The 20,150-nt window shown below is 34.2% G+C and overlaps 1 protein-coding gene across 1 annotated transcript in view; it reads left to right on the top strand.

Moving 5' to 3' along the window:
- The window catches only part of LOC113366531 (titin), a 61,872-nt gene that overhangs the window by 32,831 nt on the left and 8,891 nt on the right, over positions 1 to 20,150 (top strand). Inside the window, exons 30-34 of the mRNA XM_026608153.1 lie at positions 716 to 6,739; positions 11,189 to 16,090; positions 16,162 to 19,644; positions 19,779 to 20,012; positions 20,086 to 20,127. Coding sequence (XP_026463938.1) covers positions 716 to 6,739; positions 11,189 to 16,090; positions 16,162 to 19,644; positions 19,779 to 20,012; positions 20,086 to 20,127 — 14,685 coding nt within the window. The remainder of the gene's footprint in view (positions 1 to 715; positions 6,740 to 11,188; positions 16,091 to 16,161; positions 19,645 to 19,778; positions 20,013 to 20,085; positions 20,128 to 20,150) is intronic.

Below are 20,150 nucleotides of genomic sequence, written 5' to 3'. Positions count from 1 at the left end.
AAATAATTTAGTTTTCTTTGTAATATTATAATCCAGCTGTATGCTTGTTTAAAAAGTATTTCATTTTTATTCACATTTATCACCATCTGTAAAAATATTGCATATATATATATATATATATATATATATATATATGTGTGTGTGTGTGTGTGTGTGTGTGTGTGTGTGTGTGTGTGTTATATATATGATATGATGATAGTTTTGTTGACTATGATACATATTTGAAGTATTTTGGAGCCTAAAAAAATATTAATCAATTAATTCAAAAATTCAAAATTGTTTTTTCTATTTTAATCTTTTAATCTTTCAATCTTATATATATATATATATATATATATATATATATATATATATATATATAAGGTAAAATTATATTATTTATGTTTAAATTATAAGAATAAAAAAATATTTTTATGCATAAATTATAGCCATGTATGCCTTTTCACTATATTCAATACCACGTTATTATTATTTTAGGCTATTGCTTTACTGTTTCAAACTCGTATGTATATATTTCACTGAAAATACTGCTTAATAAGTGCTTATTTGCATTTATTTCTATCACATTGCTGCTATGCACTTACAATTCATTCAAATGCTACTGATTATTACAATGCTTTATACTACCATGATCAGCTTACTGGCAACTATTAGTTTACTGATATCTTACTTATCCATACAAATTTAAACCACATCATATAACATAATTTCACAGAATCTGTTGACGCATCCATAACACAAGAAAAACAAGTTATTATTCACAAAAAGCCAAAACAAGATAAAAAAGACATGGAAGAAGAAACTACAGAAACAACAGTAAGTACAACTTTGGTGACTGAAAAAGACAAAACACTCAAAAAGCAAAACAAAACTAAAAAAATAATTCAACAACAATCTGAGGAAGAAGAAGAAATTGAGGTTGAAATCGTGGGTGGCGGCAAACGTATTATTAAAAAGGTGATCCGTGGTACGAGACCGGACATAGTTGAAGAGGACGTTGATGAAGAATTTATTGATGAATTTTCGCCAAAATGCGAGACGTATTTGCGAGAAATACCTTTTATTAGTGCTTCGCATACACTTGAAACTGTTGGCGTAGATCAGTCTGCAGAATTAGCAACTGGAAAGCCTAGTTCCCAAAAAGCTAACGTATCGATAAACACACATACTGCTTTAGTTGAGCATGAGATTCGAGCAGATGAACATGAGGAAGAAGGTACTTCCATAACACAAATAAACGTTTCGGCAAAACCTAACTTTGAAGCTGTTATGCCATATACTGTTACTGAACCAGATGTACAAAACCAAGTCGATACTTTCGATGAGAAATGGACTCCGCGATCGTTTGAAGCTTCATCAGATATAATCCTAACTGAAGGCATTCAAATATCTGAGACTAAATCAGATACTGATTTAAAAACCTTCATGAAAAAGACTGAAACATCAGTAAATGCATCAATAAATCTTTTACAGCAAGAAGCTACGAATGTGACTCAAACTGAAGTATCATATAAAGAAGAATACTTTACTGATAAATTGCCAATGAGAGGAATTACAGCATCGCAGAATGTTATTACACAAGAAGGTTTGAGTGTATATGAAGTGTGCGATGCCACTGCTGAAGATAACTTGAGTTCATTCTCTATACCATCAAGTTTGAAGCCAAAGTTCCAAATTCCATCAAATGAACCCATTTTGGTTGGAGAAGTATTTGTAGAAGATAAGCCAGGAAAATATGTGCCAGAACAATTTGTTGCAACAGAATCTGCTAGTCAAAGTATAATAACACAACAACAAAGGACTACATTTGTTACACATGCTCCTGAAATGGAAGGAGATTTTGTTCCTGGTAGATTACCACCAACTCAGAATGCTAATTTCCAAGTAATAACTAAAGAAACAATATTAACAAGCGAACATGCAGTTCATGAGAAAGAAGAAGAATTTACTGAAGGAAAATTACCTAACATGTTCAATGCAGTACCTGATATCACATCTTCTGAAGCAATTACTATTGATATCGTAGATACACAAATGCCACAGAAAGATCTTACAGTTTCTCAAGAAGACCGATTTGTTGCAGATGTTTCTTTTACAGAAAAAGAATCTCTAATCGGGCACTATACTATAACACATGAGAATGAGGAAGCAATGAATGAGCTGGAAAAACCTAAAGGAAAGAAAGCGGATACAACTTTCACTTTACTTGAATCAAAAGATGTTTTTGCAGCTACTGTGCAAGAGTCAGAAGGAGATTTTAAAGAACTACGTAAACCAACAACTGCACTTGCAAATAAAGATTATTTGCCAGAAAAATCGTTGTTGATATCAGAAGTAATATCATCTGACTCTCATGGTGAATTTACTGACCGAATTACACTTTCATCCGACATTGCGGAAATTAATATGGAAACATTACAAGCCAAATCTGTGCAAACAGTTCAAACGCAAGAAAACGAAAATATATTAGAGGAGAAACCGAAACCATCACCGTCTTACATTCAGCAGAGTGTTAATGAACTCGAAACCTTGACAGTAATCCAATCACAAGTTCATGAATCTGAAAATTTATTGAGCAGTGACGTATTTCCGGAAGCGCATCATGGTAAAACAGCTTTTGATCAGTTCTTGCAGTCAGCTATAACTGAAGAAATAAATCCGGCTAATACAGTAAATACTATTAGCAAAGATCAACCTCTGTCGGGGCATGCTAAAACTCAATTAGATGAACTTCAAGAAATCATAGTGGAGGAAGCAGTTGTGGGAGATAATATAAAACCTTATGATAAAGATGCAAGACCAGAAAGCAAGTTGGCAACTTTAAGCATGCTGAATAAGGAAAGTTTTACTGTTTCACAAATATTCGCTCAAGATAAGGAATCTCCTTATGAAATTCATCACAAACCTGAATCATTCAAAGCAAAAACAGAATATAGTTCCAATACCGTTGCCATTCAAAGTGAGGTTTATCCTAAAATAGAAACTGGTATTCTTGATCTACCTGCACCAAAAGCAGATAAAGCTAAAGCAGAATCTGACTCCTTGCAATCAATAATTGTTAATGAGGCTTATATGATTGAAAAAGAAGGTAAATTCGATAAATTGTTAAAGCCTGAAGAAAAATCAGCTTTTATTCAAATAGATGAAATCATGTCAAGCCTCAATATATCCGAAGTTGATGTTCACGATCGCGAAGATGAACAAAAATTGACAGAACCTGCTAAGCCAATAACTGCTTCAACATCAATTAGAACAAATCAAGCTGCTGAAACTACTATTGTCAGCACAGAACTGCAACCGAAATCATTGAAACCTGATATACCTTTGCAAGCATCGGCCAACTTGGACAATCAACCATTATCAGAAATTATTATAACGCAAGCCACTGTTAATGAAGTGGAACAAAAATTAGATGATTTCATTATTACAGAGAAGAAAGCAGACATTAACTTTGATGAAGAGCAAGGGGTAATTATTTTCGAAACAAACATAAATGACAAGGAAAATAAACTGCAAGGTCTTATTATGCCCGCAGGAATTAAAGCGAAATCTGAAATTTCTGGTAGAAAGGTCACAGTTCAAGAGGAAGTTGTATCTCATTGTTTAGAAAGTGAATTGAAGGTTGAGCAACCGGAAAAACAAAAGGCTAGGGCTGACCAAGAAAGTTTCCAAGTTGCTATGAACATGCAACAAATAACAGCAGAATTGGAAGACACTTATAGTCAGAAAATTTTACCAGATAGTAAGCATGCTGATATTTCCTTTATTGAAGGAAAATCTTTATCTGTATCCCAAGTAATTGCACAGGACAATGAGTCGCAGCTAAAATCTACTGAATTACCAGAGACTAAAGAAGTGAGTTTTGAAATTTATGGGCATATAGTAGCCCAGCAAAATGTAGTTGTCCCAGATAATTCTGCTGATATATTGAAGATGGTTTCAAATAAATACGAATCAGCAGCAGATAGCATAATTCCGTATAAAGCTCCCGTTAAGGTCGAAACAGTCTGCAATGAATTAGAAAAAACATTTGATGACAAATTCACACCCGATACTAAAAAGGCTTCAGCTGCTTATGAGGAAACTAGAGGTGTTGAAGTATCTGAAACTTTAAGTCAGGATAATACAGATAGTTTACAAATTTTAGAAAAACCCAAAGAAAAAACTGCTGTAACGGACGTCACAGGACATGATATTGCCCAAACAACTGAAGTATTATCCTTAACTAATGTGTCGGATTTGCGGGATATTAAATATGATACTGAATTTGCTAAAGCTGCACAAACACAATATGAATCTGTTATTAATACCTGCGCGGAAGTTAATGAATCAGAATCTCTTCTCGTGCCTAAAGCTCAACCAACAAAGGTACAGTCAAATATTAACTTTGAAGAAAAGCACAGCATTCACGTTACATCGGTTGAACTTGACTCTAAAGAGACAGATATGACAGCAAAGTCTCAACCAACTTCATTCACAGCCGATACTTCTATATCAGGGCAAGACTCTGTTATAACTTCTGAAGTTTTGCCTGCAGAAGTGTTAGGTGAGTACAAGAGTCTTGATACAATTGGGAAGCATGGCACTGAGAAAACTATTCCGTATATACCTTTAGAGAATTTTGAAAGCCAGATAATTGAAAGTGAATGTGATTTCAAGGGATCATTTACCCCTTTTTCCATGAATGCGGAACTAGAATTTGTTAAAGGTCATGGACTGACTGTGACACAAGTAACTGCAGCTGACATGGAGCATGAAATGAAACCACTGGAACTTCCCAGTTATAACAAAGTTTCTGGTAACATAGAGCAAGCTCAAAATATTGCAGAAAAATCGGAAATTCAGACTCATTTAGGAATTAAATTTATTGATACCACACAACCCTTAACAATGGAAGCCAAAACATCACAAGATGCCTCTCATAGTATTTTAGTTACAAGCGTTGAAATAGATGAAAGTGAAAAGGAGTTTGAACCATTACAAAAGCCGAGTATGAAACAAGTACAAGTAAATCTATCTGAAGGAAAAGCTGTACATGTAGTTTCTGAAATAATCCCTAGTGATAAAGAAGCTGCTTTTAAGAATGATTTCCAAATAAAATCAGACGTGGCTTCTCATAAAATATCAGGATGTATTATAGCGGAAAAAAGCGAAGTTCTTTGCGAACAATCACTTGGGGTGGTTAGAAAAGATACTGTACAAGAGGCTAATGCAAAACAAGAACATATCACAGTTGAATCTATAACGCAAAATGAAGTGATACTGCGAGAAAAGGAAGAAGAATTTATTGGAAAACCTATATTTAAACCAACGGAACAGGCAAAATTAACACACATCTCCCAAGAGCCCATTGTTGTTACAGAAAATGTAACTACCCAAATAAATGAACAACTTGAGCCGCATAAACAACCAGAGCAAAAACATGCAACTAAGGAAATATTTGGCATTTCAATCGCTGAAAAAATGGAAGTGTCTGCGGTCGATGGCCTTGGGTCTGTTGGAAAAGAAGATCTTCATTCTGTAACAGCAAAGGAACATCAGGATCTAATCGAATCTTTAACTCAAACGCAAATAATTGTTCAGGAAAAAGAAGATGATTTTAGCGAAAAACCTAAGATTGAAGAAACTGCTAAATTGATGCAAAATGTGCAAGAACACATTACTGTTACAGAACCTGTAATTGATCAAACACATGACAATTTACAAGTAGAGCAGTTTCCGGAAGGCAAAAAAGCTTTTAAGAATGTATCTGGAAAAACTATTGCTGAGAAATCTGAAATATTGTGTGAAATGGCTTTAGGCACGATTGATCAAACACAAACAAAGGGTGTAACAGCACAAGAAAAACATGTTTTGGCAGAATCAATAATACAAATACAAACTTTATTAGAAGAGAAGGAAAAGGAATTTACTGAAAGACCGGGATCTACCGATAAAGCAAAATTATTGCAACCTACACAAGAATCTCTTATAGTTACAGAACTTACAAGTAATCAAGCACATGGACAACTATTGCCCGAGAAGCAGCCCGAGGGAAAGCAAGCCACACAGCAAATATCTGGGAAAAAAATAGCAGAACAAATGGAAGTTCAATCTGAATTGGCTTTGGGTTGCATTGAAGGTGATGTAGTGCAGAGAGTGACAGCCAACAGAAATCAGACTATAGTTGAATCTTTAACTCAAACAGAAGTGGTACTTCGTGAAAAAGAAAGTGAGTTTGTTGAAGATACTAAGAGATTAGATAATGCAAAATTAATACAAAAACCGCAAGAACCTCTTATTGTAACCGAAAATATAATGAGTCAGACAAATGTAGAACTTGAACTACAAAAGAAACCGGAAATAAAACAAGCCAAAACTGCGGTGAACGAAAACGAAGCAATTATAATCAGTTTGATAGACTCTCAAGAAATGAATAATGATTATGTCGTTCAAGGAACTAAAACGTCGCAAGCCACCCGCGTGCAAACTACAGAATCCAGTATTCAAAAAGAAGAAATTATCCCTGTACAAAATGTTGAATTGATTAAGGATAAGGGTGTACAAAGAACTGAACATATAGAACCTAAATTAGAGGACACTGAACTTAATAGCGTCGAAATACTAGAGATGAAAACAACGGGTGAATTGGAATCAATTTTGCCAGAAATGACAAAACCACAACAAAAGCGAGCCAGTATATCATACGAAGAAATAAAAACTTTCCAAATTACAGAAACACATTTACAAGAGGCAGAAGGTAAGTTAAAACCATATTATCATACAGAAAAAAATGCCAACATTACACACGCAGATGATGAGCACATGATGAACACAAGCACACTTCAAATTATAGAACCTACACAAACTACACCTTCACGTAATACACAAACAACCAATTTAGTTTTAGAAAAAGGTAAGTCCACTGGTTTAAGCCAATTGCAAACATTTATCAAAGAAAAGGATACAGATAAACCAGCAAATATAAAGCAGTATGAAGAAAATGTATTAGCTCGAGATGAAGATGAACAAGATAAAATGGTCAATTATAATGCTCCCATGAAGAGTTTAAAGAAAAAAGTTGGACCCAAAAAACAATTTCCAGAAACTAATTTCCCTGAAGAACAAGAAAAAATTCGAACTGAAGTGACTGAGATTGCTGGAGATTTAACTCTATTAAGGCCACAGTTTGAAAATGCAGTAATGATTAAAGAACAACCTGAAAAGATAAAAACAGGTGAAGTGGAAATAATGGAAGATGAAACGACCAAAAAAACGGTCAAAAAACGTGTATCTAAAATACTAATAGAAAGAAAAGAGTCAAAGGATGCACCTGCTTTGGAAAAACCAGGCGTGGTTGCCATACCTAACATTATCGATGATGAAAAGCAAGTTTCAAAACAGACTGTTACAACAAAAATTCTTCCGACACTAGTTCACGAAGAAGAAAAAGTCACTGAAATGATTACTGCAGAAACTCATAGTCAAGAGTATTATATAAGTACTGTGGATAATGAATTCCACGAGCCTGTAAGTACAATACTGGATACATTCGAAACACCAGAGGTTATTGATGTAACTGAATTCACATTGCCCTCTGGTGAAAAACGGACAAAAATCATTAAGAAGCGTACTGTTAAGAAAGTTATTGGTGATAAAGTAGAAGTAACCAATATTGTAAGCACTATTGAAGATGGCGAAGAACCAGAAACTTGTATCACTGTCGAAATTGTTGAAAACCCCGAGGAGAATATAGTGTACGAAATACCTGAAGTCGAAGAAGCTACGAAAGTCAAAAAGCGAAAACCTAAAATTACAGAAAAAATTGAGGAGAGAAAAATTGATGACAAAATTGAAAGCGAGGTTTTACAAAGAGAAATAGATGAAGAATCAACAGAAAAATTGGAGATTAAATCACAAGAAAATGTTGAAGGTGAGAAACCTACGAAAATTAAAAAACCTAAACAAAAGAAACCAAAAATCGATGATAAGTCAGAAGAAGAGCAAATAGAAGATGTAACTCCAGACTTGGATCATGAACCAGAAGAAATCGATCGAACCGAGTCTTCTCAAATCTTGGACAAACTGAAAAAACCTAAGAAAATTAAGCTACCAAAAAAAGATGAACCTAAAGTAGAAGAAGAAACACAGGAGATTAATCAAATTGTAGATGTGTTTCCAAAGGATTCTGATACTGAGTCTGTTCAAACCATAGACAAACCGAACAAGCCTAAAAAAGTTGAGATGCCTAAAAAAGAGGAACAAATACCTAAAGGTGTAATTGAAGAGAAAGTTGAAATTGAAGATTTGGCTCTTGAGGTTTCTGGTTCTCAACCTGTTCAAACCATACACAAGCCGAAAAAGCCTAAAAAAGATAAGATGCTTGAAAAAGAGGAACAAATACCAAAAGATGAAATTGAAGATTTGGCTCCAGAGGTTTTTGTTACTGAGCCTGTTCAAACCATAGACAAAATGAAAAGGGCCGAAAAAGATAAATCGTCTAAAAAAGAGAAACAAATACCGAAAGATAAAATTGAAGACGAGCTTCAAATTGAAGATACAGCTTCAAAAAATTATGAAATTGAGACTACTCAAGTTCGATATGAGACGAAGAAACCCAAGAAATGCAAAACGCCCAAAACAAAGGAACCCAAATTAGAAGACGAGGAAAAGGAGGAAAATGAAATTCAAGATGAGGCTCCACAAGTTCCGGGCGAAGTAAAGAAGCCCAAGAAATTTAAAGCGCCTAAAAAGCAGGAACCTAAAGCAAAAAAAGAAACGCTGGATAGAAATCAAATTGAAGGTGGTGTTATTGTGTTAGAAATACCTGAACAAATTGAAATAACTGAAACACTCTCTACGACAAAAAAGCCTAAAATAAAAACGGTTAAAAAACGAGTTATTAAAAAGATAACAAAAGATACGGAAGAAACAACAAATATAATAGTAACACAAGAAGATGACGAAACGCCTGATGTTAATATTAGCGTACATGAAAAAGGTATTCTTAAGGAAAAGCCAAAATTATTAGGTGATATAATTTTTGAAGAACCAGAAGATATTCAAGTAACGAAAATAAAAAATGACGTTGACCAAATTTTGGAACGCATTGTTAAAAAGCGCGTCATTAAGAAACGGGTTGCACCAAAAGAACAAATAACAGAAATTGTAACGATTGAAGAGCCTGGAAAAGAAAATGTTATTGTGGTTAATACGCAAGAGATGGACGTTACAGCAGAAGAATTTCAAACACACAAACCATTGTCTGCCCAAGCCGTTGTCGTTACTGAAATGCCAGAAAAAGTGGAAACAACGGAAATTAAATCACCTAATGGTAAAATTAGAAAGAAGACTATTAGAAAAAGAAGTATTAAGAAAAATATAGGTGACAAAGATGAAGTAACTAATATAATAACAACACAAATTGACGACGAGGAACCTGAAGTTACAGTTACTGTTGACAAATACGATAACACCGAAACTAAAGAGGAATTAGTTTTTTACGAGCAACCAGAAGAAATTATTAAAATGGATGTGATCGATGATCATGGAAAGCCACAAAAGCGCACCGTGAGGAAGAAAGTTTATAAGAATAAAAATGGTCCTAAAACTAAAGTCACTGAACTCACTACGGTTGAGGAACAAGGAAATATAATAGCTACATCCGTAAACGATTATGAGATTGACGAGGAAGCTCTTGAAGATTTTCCGCAGCCTACTCTTTGTAATGCAGTAATTATAACTGACATACCTGAAGAAGAACAATTTCTTGACACAAACATCGTGAAAAAGAACAGAAGAACGGTTAAGAAACGTGTTATAAAGAAACGGTTGGATGATGTAGAAGAAGTAACAAGTGTAATCACTGTGCTAGATGATGGAAAACCACTAGAAACAAAAATAGAAGTTGAAGAAAATAGATTGAAGTGCTATAATGTAATCCAAGAGCTACCGCAAGAAATTCAAATTGTAGATTTTGTTGATGATCAAGGAAAACCTCAAAAACGAACAGTGAAAAAGCGAATATTAAGTAAGAAGACTGCACCTAAAGAAATTATAACGGAAATCACTAGTACGGTGGAGCCTGAAAAAGAGAATGTTACTTTAATTAAGGAATTTGTTCAAAATATACCGATTGAAAATTTTTACGAAGTTCCGGACGATGCTATTACAGTGACTGAGCTTCCTGAGAACGTGGAATCTGCTGAAATACAAAATGAAACTGGTGAAATAAAAGAAAACATTATAAAAACAAAACGTTTGAAGAAAAGAGTCGGAAATAAAGAAGTAATTACTGATATTATATGCGTATCTGAAGGTGATGATGCTCCATCTAATGTCACACTAGTAACAGAGGAACATGATTTACTAATTGCTGAACCTCATACCGAAGGGGTTGTTTATGAAATGCCTGAGGAGATAATAACGAAAACTATAGATGAAAATGGTATACCTTACAAACAGAAAATTCGAAGGCGAGTATTGATGAAGAAAGTTGGTCCAACAGTTGAAGTTACAGAAATACATATAGCTGAGGAACCTGGAAAAGAACCCACCACTTCTGTTAGAATTCATGAATATAATGATAACGATGACTCTAAAGAACAAATGGGTCCAAAGACGATTGATGCTATTGTTGTTACTGAGGAGTCGCAAGATATTCAAATACTACAAGAAGAAACTGTGAATTCAATTCCTGTACAAAAAATAATTAGAAAACGCGCTATAAAGAAAATTGTGAATGGCAAAGAAGAAATAACTAACATAGTTACCGTAAATGAGAATAATGTGCCTTGTGAAGCGTTTGTTACTACGGAACTACATGAGTTGCCTAATATCGAAAACGAAGGAAAATTAGATGTTTTTAAAGATGCTAGATTGGAGTTATTTGCTGATAAATCAGTTATTAATGATATCACACTAGAAAAATGCGAAGATAAGCCTAGTGCAATAACAAATCAACAAAGACCAAAAAAGATTAATCCGATTCTTGACAAACAAGAGCCAGATATTATTGAAAAAATTGAATCAGATGTGCACGAGAAAACATATTTGAAAAACATGCTTGAAGATCACACTCACACCAAACAGAACATCACACTTAAAGATTCGCCTACACACACACTTGATCTAGATAACAACACAATTCTCAACACTGCACATACGCCAGAATATTCTACACAATTCATAAATAATATTAATTTTTCAGATTTACCGCAGATTGATAAAATCAATATCACAAAAGCCAATGTTATACATACACACACTGAATCACATACAGTTACTGAAAATATACCTACAATTTTAAAAGCAAATGATTCTGATAAATCTGACGAAGAAATTAGCGAATTTATTACCACTTTTGACACATCCACTGATGGTAGCACTATTACAAAACGCACTACCAAACGTACAACAAAAAAGAAAAAATTGCGCCCAGGTTTAGAGCAAGATGCAGGTGTAGTAATCGAAGAATTCTTGGACGAACCATTAGCTGAAAAGTTTGTTAGCGAACATGTTCCTGATGTTTCATTTACTGAATTAACAGAAGTTGAAACTGACCTACAAACAGAATTGCCCCATCAAGACGTTAGTCTTGTCGATGAGAATGCAATTGTTGAAGAGTTAGTAAAATCTGAAGACATTGAATATGTGAGAAGAAATAGTCTTAATATTATAGAATTACCAGAAGAAGTAGAAGTTGTTGAAATAAAATCATTCTTCGGCAAGCCTAAGAAACGTGTTTCTCGAAAACGAACTTTGAAGAAACAACAAGGCGACAAGGAAGAGATTACAAGAATAGTTACTATAGAAGAAGACGGAAAGGAGCCATTTGTTACCGCCACTACAGAAATAGTTGATATTACAGAAGATAATTTTACACCATTGCCTAAATCTGATTCTTTACAGGAACATTGTGTAGTCGAGCTTCCAGAACAAGTTGAAGTTACTGAAATTAAATCATTCTTTGGAAAGCCAAAAACTAGAACAACTCGAAAAAGAACAATTAAAAAAGATTTAGGGGATAAAGATGAAATTACTACAATAGTTACAGTCACTGAAGATAACAGTGAACCTAAGGTTCTGGTCTCAACTGAATTTATAGTAAAGCCAGATATTGAAGAAACTAATATACTCGAGGAAACGATCGATAATTATGTGAAAGAACTTCGCGCTTCTGCTCTTGAAAAGACAGCCGTGGTTGACATATCTGAGGTTATCGATGATAAAAAGAAAATTTCAAAACAGACTGTTACAACAAAAGTTCTTCCGACACTAGTTCACGAAGAAGAGAAGGTTACTGAAATGATTACCGCAGAAACTCTTAGTCAAGAGTCTTATATGAGTACTGTGGATAATGAGTTACACGAGCCTGTAAGTACAACACTGGATACATTCGAAACACCAGAGGTAATTGATGTAACTGAATTCACATTGCCCTCTGGTGAAAAACAGACAAAAATCATTAAGAAGCGTACTTTTAAGAAAGTTATTGGCGATAAAGTAGAAGTAACCAATATTGTAAGCACTATTGAAGATGGCGAAGAACCAGAAACTTGTATCACTGTCGAAATTGTTGAAAACCCCGAGGAGAATATAGTGTACGAAATACCTGAAGTCGAAGAAGCTACGAAAGTCAAAAAGCGAAAACCTAAAATTACAGAAAAAATTGAGGAGAGAAAAATTGAGGACAAAATTGAAAGCGAGGTTTTACGAAGAGAAATAGATGAAGAATCAACAGAAAAATTGGAGATTAAATCACAAGAAAATGTTGAAGGTGAGAAACCTACGAAAATTAAAAAACCTAAACAAAAGAAACCAAAAATCGATGATAAGTCAGAAGAAGAGCAAATAGAAGATGTAACTCCAGACTTGGATCATGAACCAGAAGAAATCGATCGAACCGAGTCTTCTCAAATCTTGGACAAACTGAAAAAACCTAAGAAAATTAAGCTACCAAAAGAAGATGAACCTAAAGTAGAAGAAGAAACACAGGAGATTAATCAAATTGTAGATGTGTTTCCAAAGGATTCTGATACTGAGTCTTTTCAAACCGTAGACAAACCAAACAAGCCTAAAAAAGTTAAGATGCCTAAAAAAGAGGAACAAATACCTAAAGATAAAATTGAAGAGAAGGTTGAAATTGAAGATTTGGCTCCTGTGGCTTCTGATTCTGAGCCTGTTCAAACCATGGACAAGCCGAAAAAGCCTAAAAAAGTTCAGGTGCCTGAAAAAGAGGAACAAAAACCAAAAGATGAAATTGAAGAGAAAATTGAAATTGAAGATTTAGCTCCACAGGGTTCTGATACTGAGTCTGTTCAAACCATAGACAAACCGAAAAGGTCTAAAAAAGATAAGATGCCTAAAAACGAGGGACAAATACCAAAAGATGAAATTGGAGAAAAGGTGGAGATTGAAGATTTGGCTCCTGAGGGTTCTGATTCTGAGCCCGTTCAACGCATAGAGAAACCGAAAAAGCCTAAAAAAGTTAAGATGCCCAGAAAGGAGGAACATATATCAAAAGATGAAATTGAAGAAAAAGTTGACATTGAAGATTTGGCTCCTGAGGGTTCTGATTCTGAGCCACGCATCGACAAACCGAAAAAGCCTAAAAAAGTTGAAATGCCGAAAAAAGAGGAGCAAGTACCAAAAGATAAAGAAGATGAGACTGCTCAAGTCCTAGAGGAAGTGAAGAAGCGTAAGAAAATTAAAACACCCAAAGAAGAGGAACTTCAAGTAGAAGAAAAAATACAAGAGAAAGTTCAAATTGAACATGAGGTTTCAGAACAATATGAAATTAAGCCTACTCAAATTCTAGATGAAGTAAAGAAGCCCAAGAAAATTAAAGCGCCCAAAAAAGAAAAACCTCAAGAAGAAGAAGAAACAAGGGAGCAAGAGGATAAGGATACTGAGCCCGCTCAAAACGTGGCTGATATAAAGGAGGAACCAGAAACGAGAAGTCAAACAGAAGAAATAGTTAATATTGAAGATATAGCTCCAGAAATATCTGAAGTTGAGTCTGTTCTAATTATAGAGGAACCGAATAAATCTAAAAAAATTAAAAAGCCTAAAAAAGAGAAATCACAAGTCGAGGAAAAAATGAGAGAACAAATTAATAATGAGCCTTCTTCTACTACAGATGAAAAGCAGAAGCCCACGAAAGTTCAAAAACACAAAAAAATTGAACCAAAAACAGAAAATGAACTAAAGGAGATAGATCAAATTGAAAATATAGCTCCAGAAGATTATGAAGATCAGCCTGAAATTGAAACGGAGAAAACAGATCAACAAGTAAATAAGCAAAAAATTAAACCTAAGTTAGAAAGTGTTACCTTGATGAAAATTGAAAAGAAAGAAATGAAACCCACAAAAGTAAAGATTGATAAAGCGGAAGAGTTACCTCAATTTGCCACAATAAAACTTAAAAAATCACATAGCACACCAAAAAAGAAAGAAGAAGATAAAGTCGAACTACCCAAATTTTTGTTGAAAAGCCGGATAAAGCGATGTGAATATCCTCCTCAACCACTCTTTCTTAAAATTACAAATATAAATGCAGTTAGGGATAATGGCACGTTATCCCGTAATGTACAAGAAGCAGTTAAAGTTTTAAGAAAAAAATACAAGAAAGTCAAATTACCAGAGAAATTTGAACCAGACTTGGAAGTCAACACGCTCAAAATAGATGAGGATGTTCCATCATCTCCTGAAACAAAATTGGATGATAATTTGTTTGATAAATTACCTGTAAAACAAAATAAAGAGCCTGAGGAAACAGGCAAATTGAAAATTAAAAAAGGAAAATTACCTGAGAATAAAAGTATTGATGATGAAAAAATAAAATTAAACAAAGTACCAGATAAAGAGTTGAATAATATAGAAGAAGTTTCAAATAAGCCAAAACAACAAGAAAAAGAGGAACATTTAAAACCGAAGAAAGAAGAGCCTGTTGTGCATGATATTGAGCCATTTGTAGGTACTGACATAAATTACGAAACGCCAGAAAAAGAAGCATTAGAAACGTTTGACAAACCCGTTGAAGCTAAAGATATGCCGGAAGGTAAAGAATTGACGCAAAAAAGAACAAGAAAACATAAGCCAGATCCTGAAATTATTCATGTTCCGTTAGAGAAGGGTATACCAAAACCTAAAGACACTGAAGATGACAATGACATCAAGTTTCGTATTTCTCAAAAAGATAAACCTGATAATGAGCTTGACAATATTGTATTAAAACCATTCTCTAAACCAGTTCCTGATTCAGATAAAGAATTGAAGGGTAATGATTGCGATATGAGTTTGAAACCTATTACATCAAAAGATGACTATGATCAAGTTGAACAAAAACTAAAGAAAAAGAAATTAAAACTGAAACCAAAATTAGATGATAAGGAACCCATCAGTGAAGAGCATATTGTGGATGAAAATGTTCCAGAAGAAGTAAAAATTGAAAAGTCAGTTGAGGATCTAAAAGAGCAAAATATCGAAAAACCGAAGAAATCTGAACCAAAAACAGATATGCCACTCACTACGAACGAGGAATTCATCAAAGATGATGAGCAAATCATAAGCTCAATCACTAGTTCAATAAATGATAAAGAAAAATATAAAGTGAAAGTACCCAAAAAGAAAAAAATAGAACCTGTAGAAACAAATGATAAGCCAGTTTTGGAGCCAAAACAACCTATTGAAGAAGAGTCAACTAGTGAAGTACCAGACGTGGAGAAAACGGATGATTTAAAGGCCATGGTTGAAAATCCAGATGAGGAATCTCTGTTGGAGAAACCAAATGAAGAAGATGTCAATGCGGCTGAAGAAGTTATGCAAGTACCAGATGATAAAAAGAAAGCGAAAAGAAAACCAGAAGAAAACAAACGATCAAAGACAGACATTGTCCCTCTACAACCGGAAGATTTGCATACAGAGGCGATTGAAGAAATTAATGATGATAATAAACTTCAAAAACCTGAAGAACCGTTTAGAGTAGATAAAAATATCATTGATAAATATAGTGATACGGTACAAGTAAGTGAAGACAATTCACACCCAACATTATCACCTACCATAACACCACAACCTACACCGCCGAAACCTACAATTGAAAACGAAGGTACAAAAAAATTACACTATTATTAACAATTAAATATTTTGACTAAATTATTCACTTATTTTCATTTTCAGAATTATCCGACATTGCTAAATCGCAGGAAGAATCCAAGATAGAAAAATTGAAAAAACCGAAGAAAATTGAAGAAAAAATTCCAGAAAACAAAAAAGATGAACCCGAAGAAATAGTAACTGAAACTTCTGAAGAAGTTCAAGAAACATTTGGAGATGAAAAACCGAAAGATCTGAAGAAACGAAAAGTTAAAAAGCCTAAAAAAGAAGAATCAACAATTATGGATGACACCGAAAAGCCAGCAGATGTTAAAATTGATGACACTAAACTTGAAGAAGAAGATATTTCTGAAATTGCATCAGAAGCAGAACAACCATTACTAGATAAAAAAGATATACCTCAAAAACAACCCGAAGAGATTGAAGAAATTAAAATCAAAACTAAAAAGCCAAAGAAAACACAGAAAAAAGTGGAAGAAATTGTTCAGAAACCAGTGATGCCAGATGACATAGTTCCACAGGAAGTTGTTGAATTAGCCGATATGACGGAGAAACGGCCTGATGAAATCAGAAAAGTTAAAGCTAAAAAACCTGTTAAACCAGTTGCTAAGTCTGAAGAGGATGAACCAAAGAAAGAAGTTGAAAAAGTGCAAACAGTTGATGAAAAACCAGAAAAACCTAAACCGAAATTAGAGAAAGTTGAGTTGATACCGATGAAAATCGAGAAAAAAGAAATAAAACCCACAAAACTCAAAATTGACCAACCAGAAGAACTTCCTCAATTTGCTACGATGAAACTTAAGAAATCGCAAGTTGCCCCGAAGAAAAAACCCGAAGAAAAAGTTGAACTACCAAAGTTCTTACTTAAAAGCCGTATAAAACGAATTGAGTATCCTCCGGCCCCACTTTTGATGAAGATTACTTTCATAAATGCCGTCAGAGATAGTGGTATCTTATCCCGCAACGCAAGAGAAGCCATGAAAGTATTAAAAACAAAGTACAAGAAAGTCAAACTACCGGAAAAGTATGAACCAGAATTGGAAGTTAATACGCTTAAAATGGATGATTACATGCCTTCGTCGCCCGAATCAATACCAGATAAACAATCGTATGAAAAACTGCCTAGCAAACCCGAAGAAGTAAATGAGAAACCCGAAAAATTCACTATTTCTAAAGGAAAATTGCCGGAACAAGATGATGTCGAAGAAAAAATTACTTTGAGGAAAATTCCTGAAAAACCCGTAGGCGTCGAAGAAGAAATTAAACCGAAGCCTAAAAAGAAAGAAGAAGAACCGGTATTGAAAACGAAAAAAGAAAAATCGAAGGAACCTAAAATTGAGCCCTTTATTCCAAGTGATATAACGCATGATGAACCTGATAAATTAGAATTAGAAAAAATCGATATTCCAGGTCGATCTAAAGATATTCCTAAAGAAGAGGAATCTAAACCGAAGAAATCAAAGAAGACTAAACCAGAACCAGAAATAATATCAATACCATTACAAAAGGGTAAACCTAAGCCGACTGAACCAGAAGATGAAGAAGATGTCAAATTTCGTATACCAAAAGGTGAAAAACCAGATGAAGAACCAGAGAAAATTACACTTAAACCATTCGCTAAGCCCACACCTTCTACCGATAAAGAACCAAAGGATGCAGACCGTGATATGAATTTGAAACCAATTGAATTAAAGGAAGGCGAAGATAAACCTGAAGAAAAATTGTTCAAAAAGAAAAAAACAAAACCTAAACCTAAAGAAGATTTACCGGAACCTGACCAAGAACAACCCCAAGATATAGAAGCCGATGAAGTAGTTGAAGATATACCAAAAGAGCCGGAAGAAATTTCCCCAGAAGAAATTCAAGAATCTGTAATATTTAAGAAGAAGCCTTCAAAGAAAAAACCTGTGAATGAAGAGCCAGAGGAGGATATTACTGTAAGTTTCACAAAAACTGAGAAAAAAGAAGTCGAAGAAGAAATGGATGTTTTTGTAACTCTGAAAAAGGAACCTAAAGATGTTGAGAAGCCAGCAGAAATAACTCTGAAGAGAAAGAAAAAGATTACCAAAAAGCCTATAGAAGAGGTATCCGACGATATTACTATTAAAACGCAAGAAATAGAAGATATTGAAGAAGCTGAAGTGATTGAAATTGCAGAAGAAAAACCGGTTGCCGAGGAAATGACACCCGAAGAAATAATTGCAGTACCACAGCCTACTGAAGAAGAAAAACCAAAAGACGAACCTGAAGAATCAAAACAAATGCCAGTAGAAGAAATCACAATAAAGAAAAAGAAAAGAATCCCAAAAAAAGCAATCGAGGAAGTAGTTGAATCAGTTGTGATTAAGCCAAAGGGAACAGACGAAGTTGAGGAATCGGAAGTTGTTAAAATTCAAAAGGAGAAACCAATTAAACCGTTTGAAGAAGCGGCAGCGGATGAGATAACAATTACAAGAGTAGAGACAGTGGAAGAAGTAAAAGAACAACCTGAGGAGGTTATAGAGGAAAAGCAAGAAGTTATAGTAAAGAAAAAGAAAAAAGAAACTAGAAAACCAGTAGAGGAAATCACCGAAGAAGTTGTTATTAAACCACGAAAGAATAAAGAACCTGAAGAAACCGAAGGAGTCAAAATTAAAAAACCTATTAAGCCTAGTGTCGAAGAAGCTGCGGATGAAATTACCATTAAAAAACTAGAAACTGAAGATAACCAAGAAGTTACTTTGAAAAGAAAGAAAAAGATTGCCAAAAAAACAGTTGATGAAGAAGTTGAAGAATTCATCATAAAGCCACGAGCTGCTGAGAGTAAGCCGGAAGATATAGAGGAAACTGAAACTGTTAAATTGCCAAAAACGAAAAAGCCAACCGTGGACGATGTTGCTGAGGAAATCACAATTAAAAAACAAGAAATCGTGGAACCCGAAGACGTGGCAGAAGAATTTGTGGTTAAGAAAAAAGTTCCAAAACGCAAGCCTTCCATAGAAGAACATTCAGAAGAGGTTACTATAAGAAAACTGAAACCTGTTCGTAAGCCCTCGCATCCTGAGCTTACAGAAGTTACCGAAGTGGAAAACGTCACTTTCAGACCAAAATCAACAAAAACAAAAGAAGATGTTGAGCAAGAATTTAAAATTCAACTAGATTCATATGCTGAGGAAGAAATTTCCATGTCAAGCAAAGTAAAATTAAAGAAACAACGCCCTCAAACATTCCATGAAGAAACTGAAGAAGCATCAATAAAAATCACAAAAGAGGTAGAACCAGAAGGCCCTCAATTTGAAGAAATCATTGTTGAAGAAAGTGAACCTGATCAAGATGAAACTATGTATGATGTGGAAGAACCAGAAGATGAATCTGTCGAGGACCTGCCAGAAGATGAAAGTGTTCAATTTGCAATGCCTCTCAAGCGAAAGAAAAAGTATTCTATTCAAGATATTGAAGAAGAAGTTAGCTTTGGCATTAAAAAGAAACAAGAAATTACAGAGATAGATTCTGAGACCGTCGCTCTTAAAACTAAGAAAAAACCCAAACCGCAGACATTTGATGAAGGTATGCAGAATATATATGTATATAATTTTAGCAATTGTATGTATATATATATATATATATATATATATACATATATATATGTGTGTGTATGTGTGTGTGTATTTAATTTAATTTAATTTAATTTTCTTTCACAGAGGCTGTTTCTTTGAGTATAAGACGAGAATCTATTATAGAAGATCAAGATGGTGATGAGAGTGTAGAATTTGCTGTTCCACTTAGGCGCAAGAAGAAGTACTCTATTCAGGATGTTGAAGGTGAAATTAGTTTTGGTATTAAACAAGTAATGAAAAGAAAGGTTACTGAATTTGATGCTGACGCTGTAAGTCTAAAACCTAAAACAAAACCTAAGAAGCCCACATTTGATCAGGGTAGGTATTTCTGTAGCTATTTCTCTTATGTTTTTTTATAAAAACCTTTATATTCCATCAATTTTTATTATAGAGGCCGTTTCTTTGAGCATTCAAAGAGAGGAATATATTGAAGGTAATATAAATAGCATATTGCAT

This window comes from Ctenocephalides felis, unplaced genomic scaffold (genome assembly GCF_003426905.1).
Source record: "Ctenocephalides felis isolate EL2017-DRISC unplaced genomic scaffold, ASM342690v1 CF-g0.4_SCAFFOLD_01170, whole genome shotgun sequence".
Classification (NCBI taxonomy): Eukaryota; Metazoa; Arthropoda; class Insecta; order Siphonaptera; family Pulicidae; genus Ctenocephalides; species Ctenocephalides felis.
Note: the sequence above shows the minus strand (reverse complement) of the source record. Positions and strands in the feature narration are given on the sequence as shown.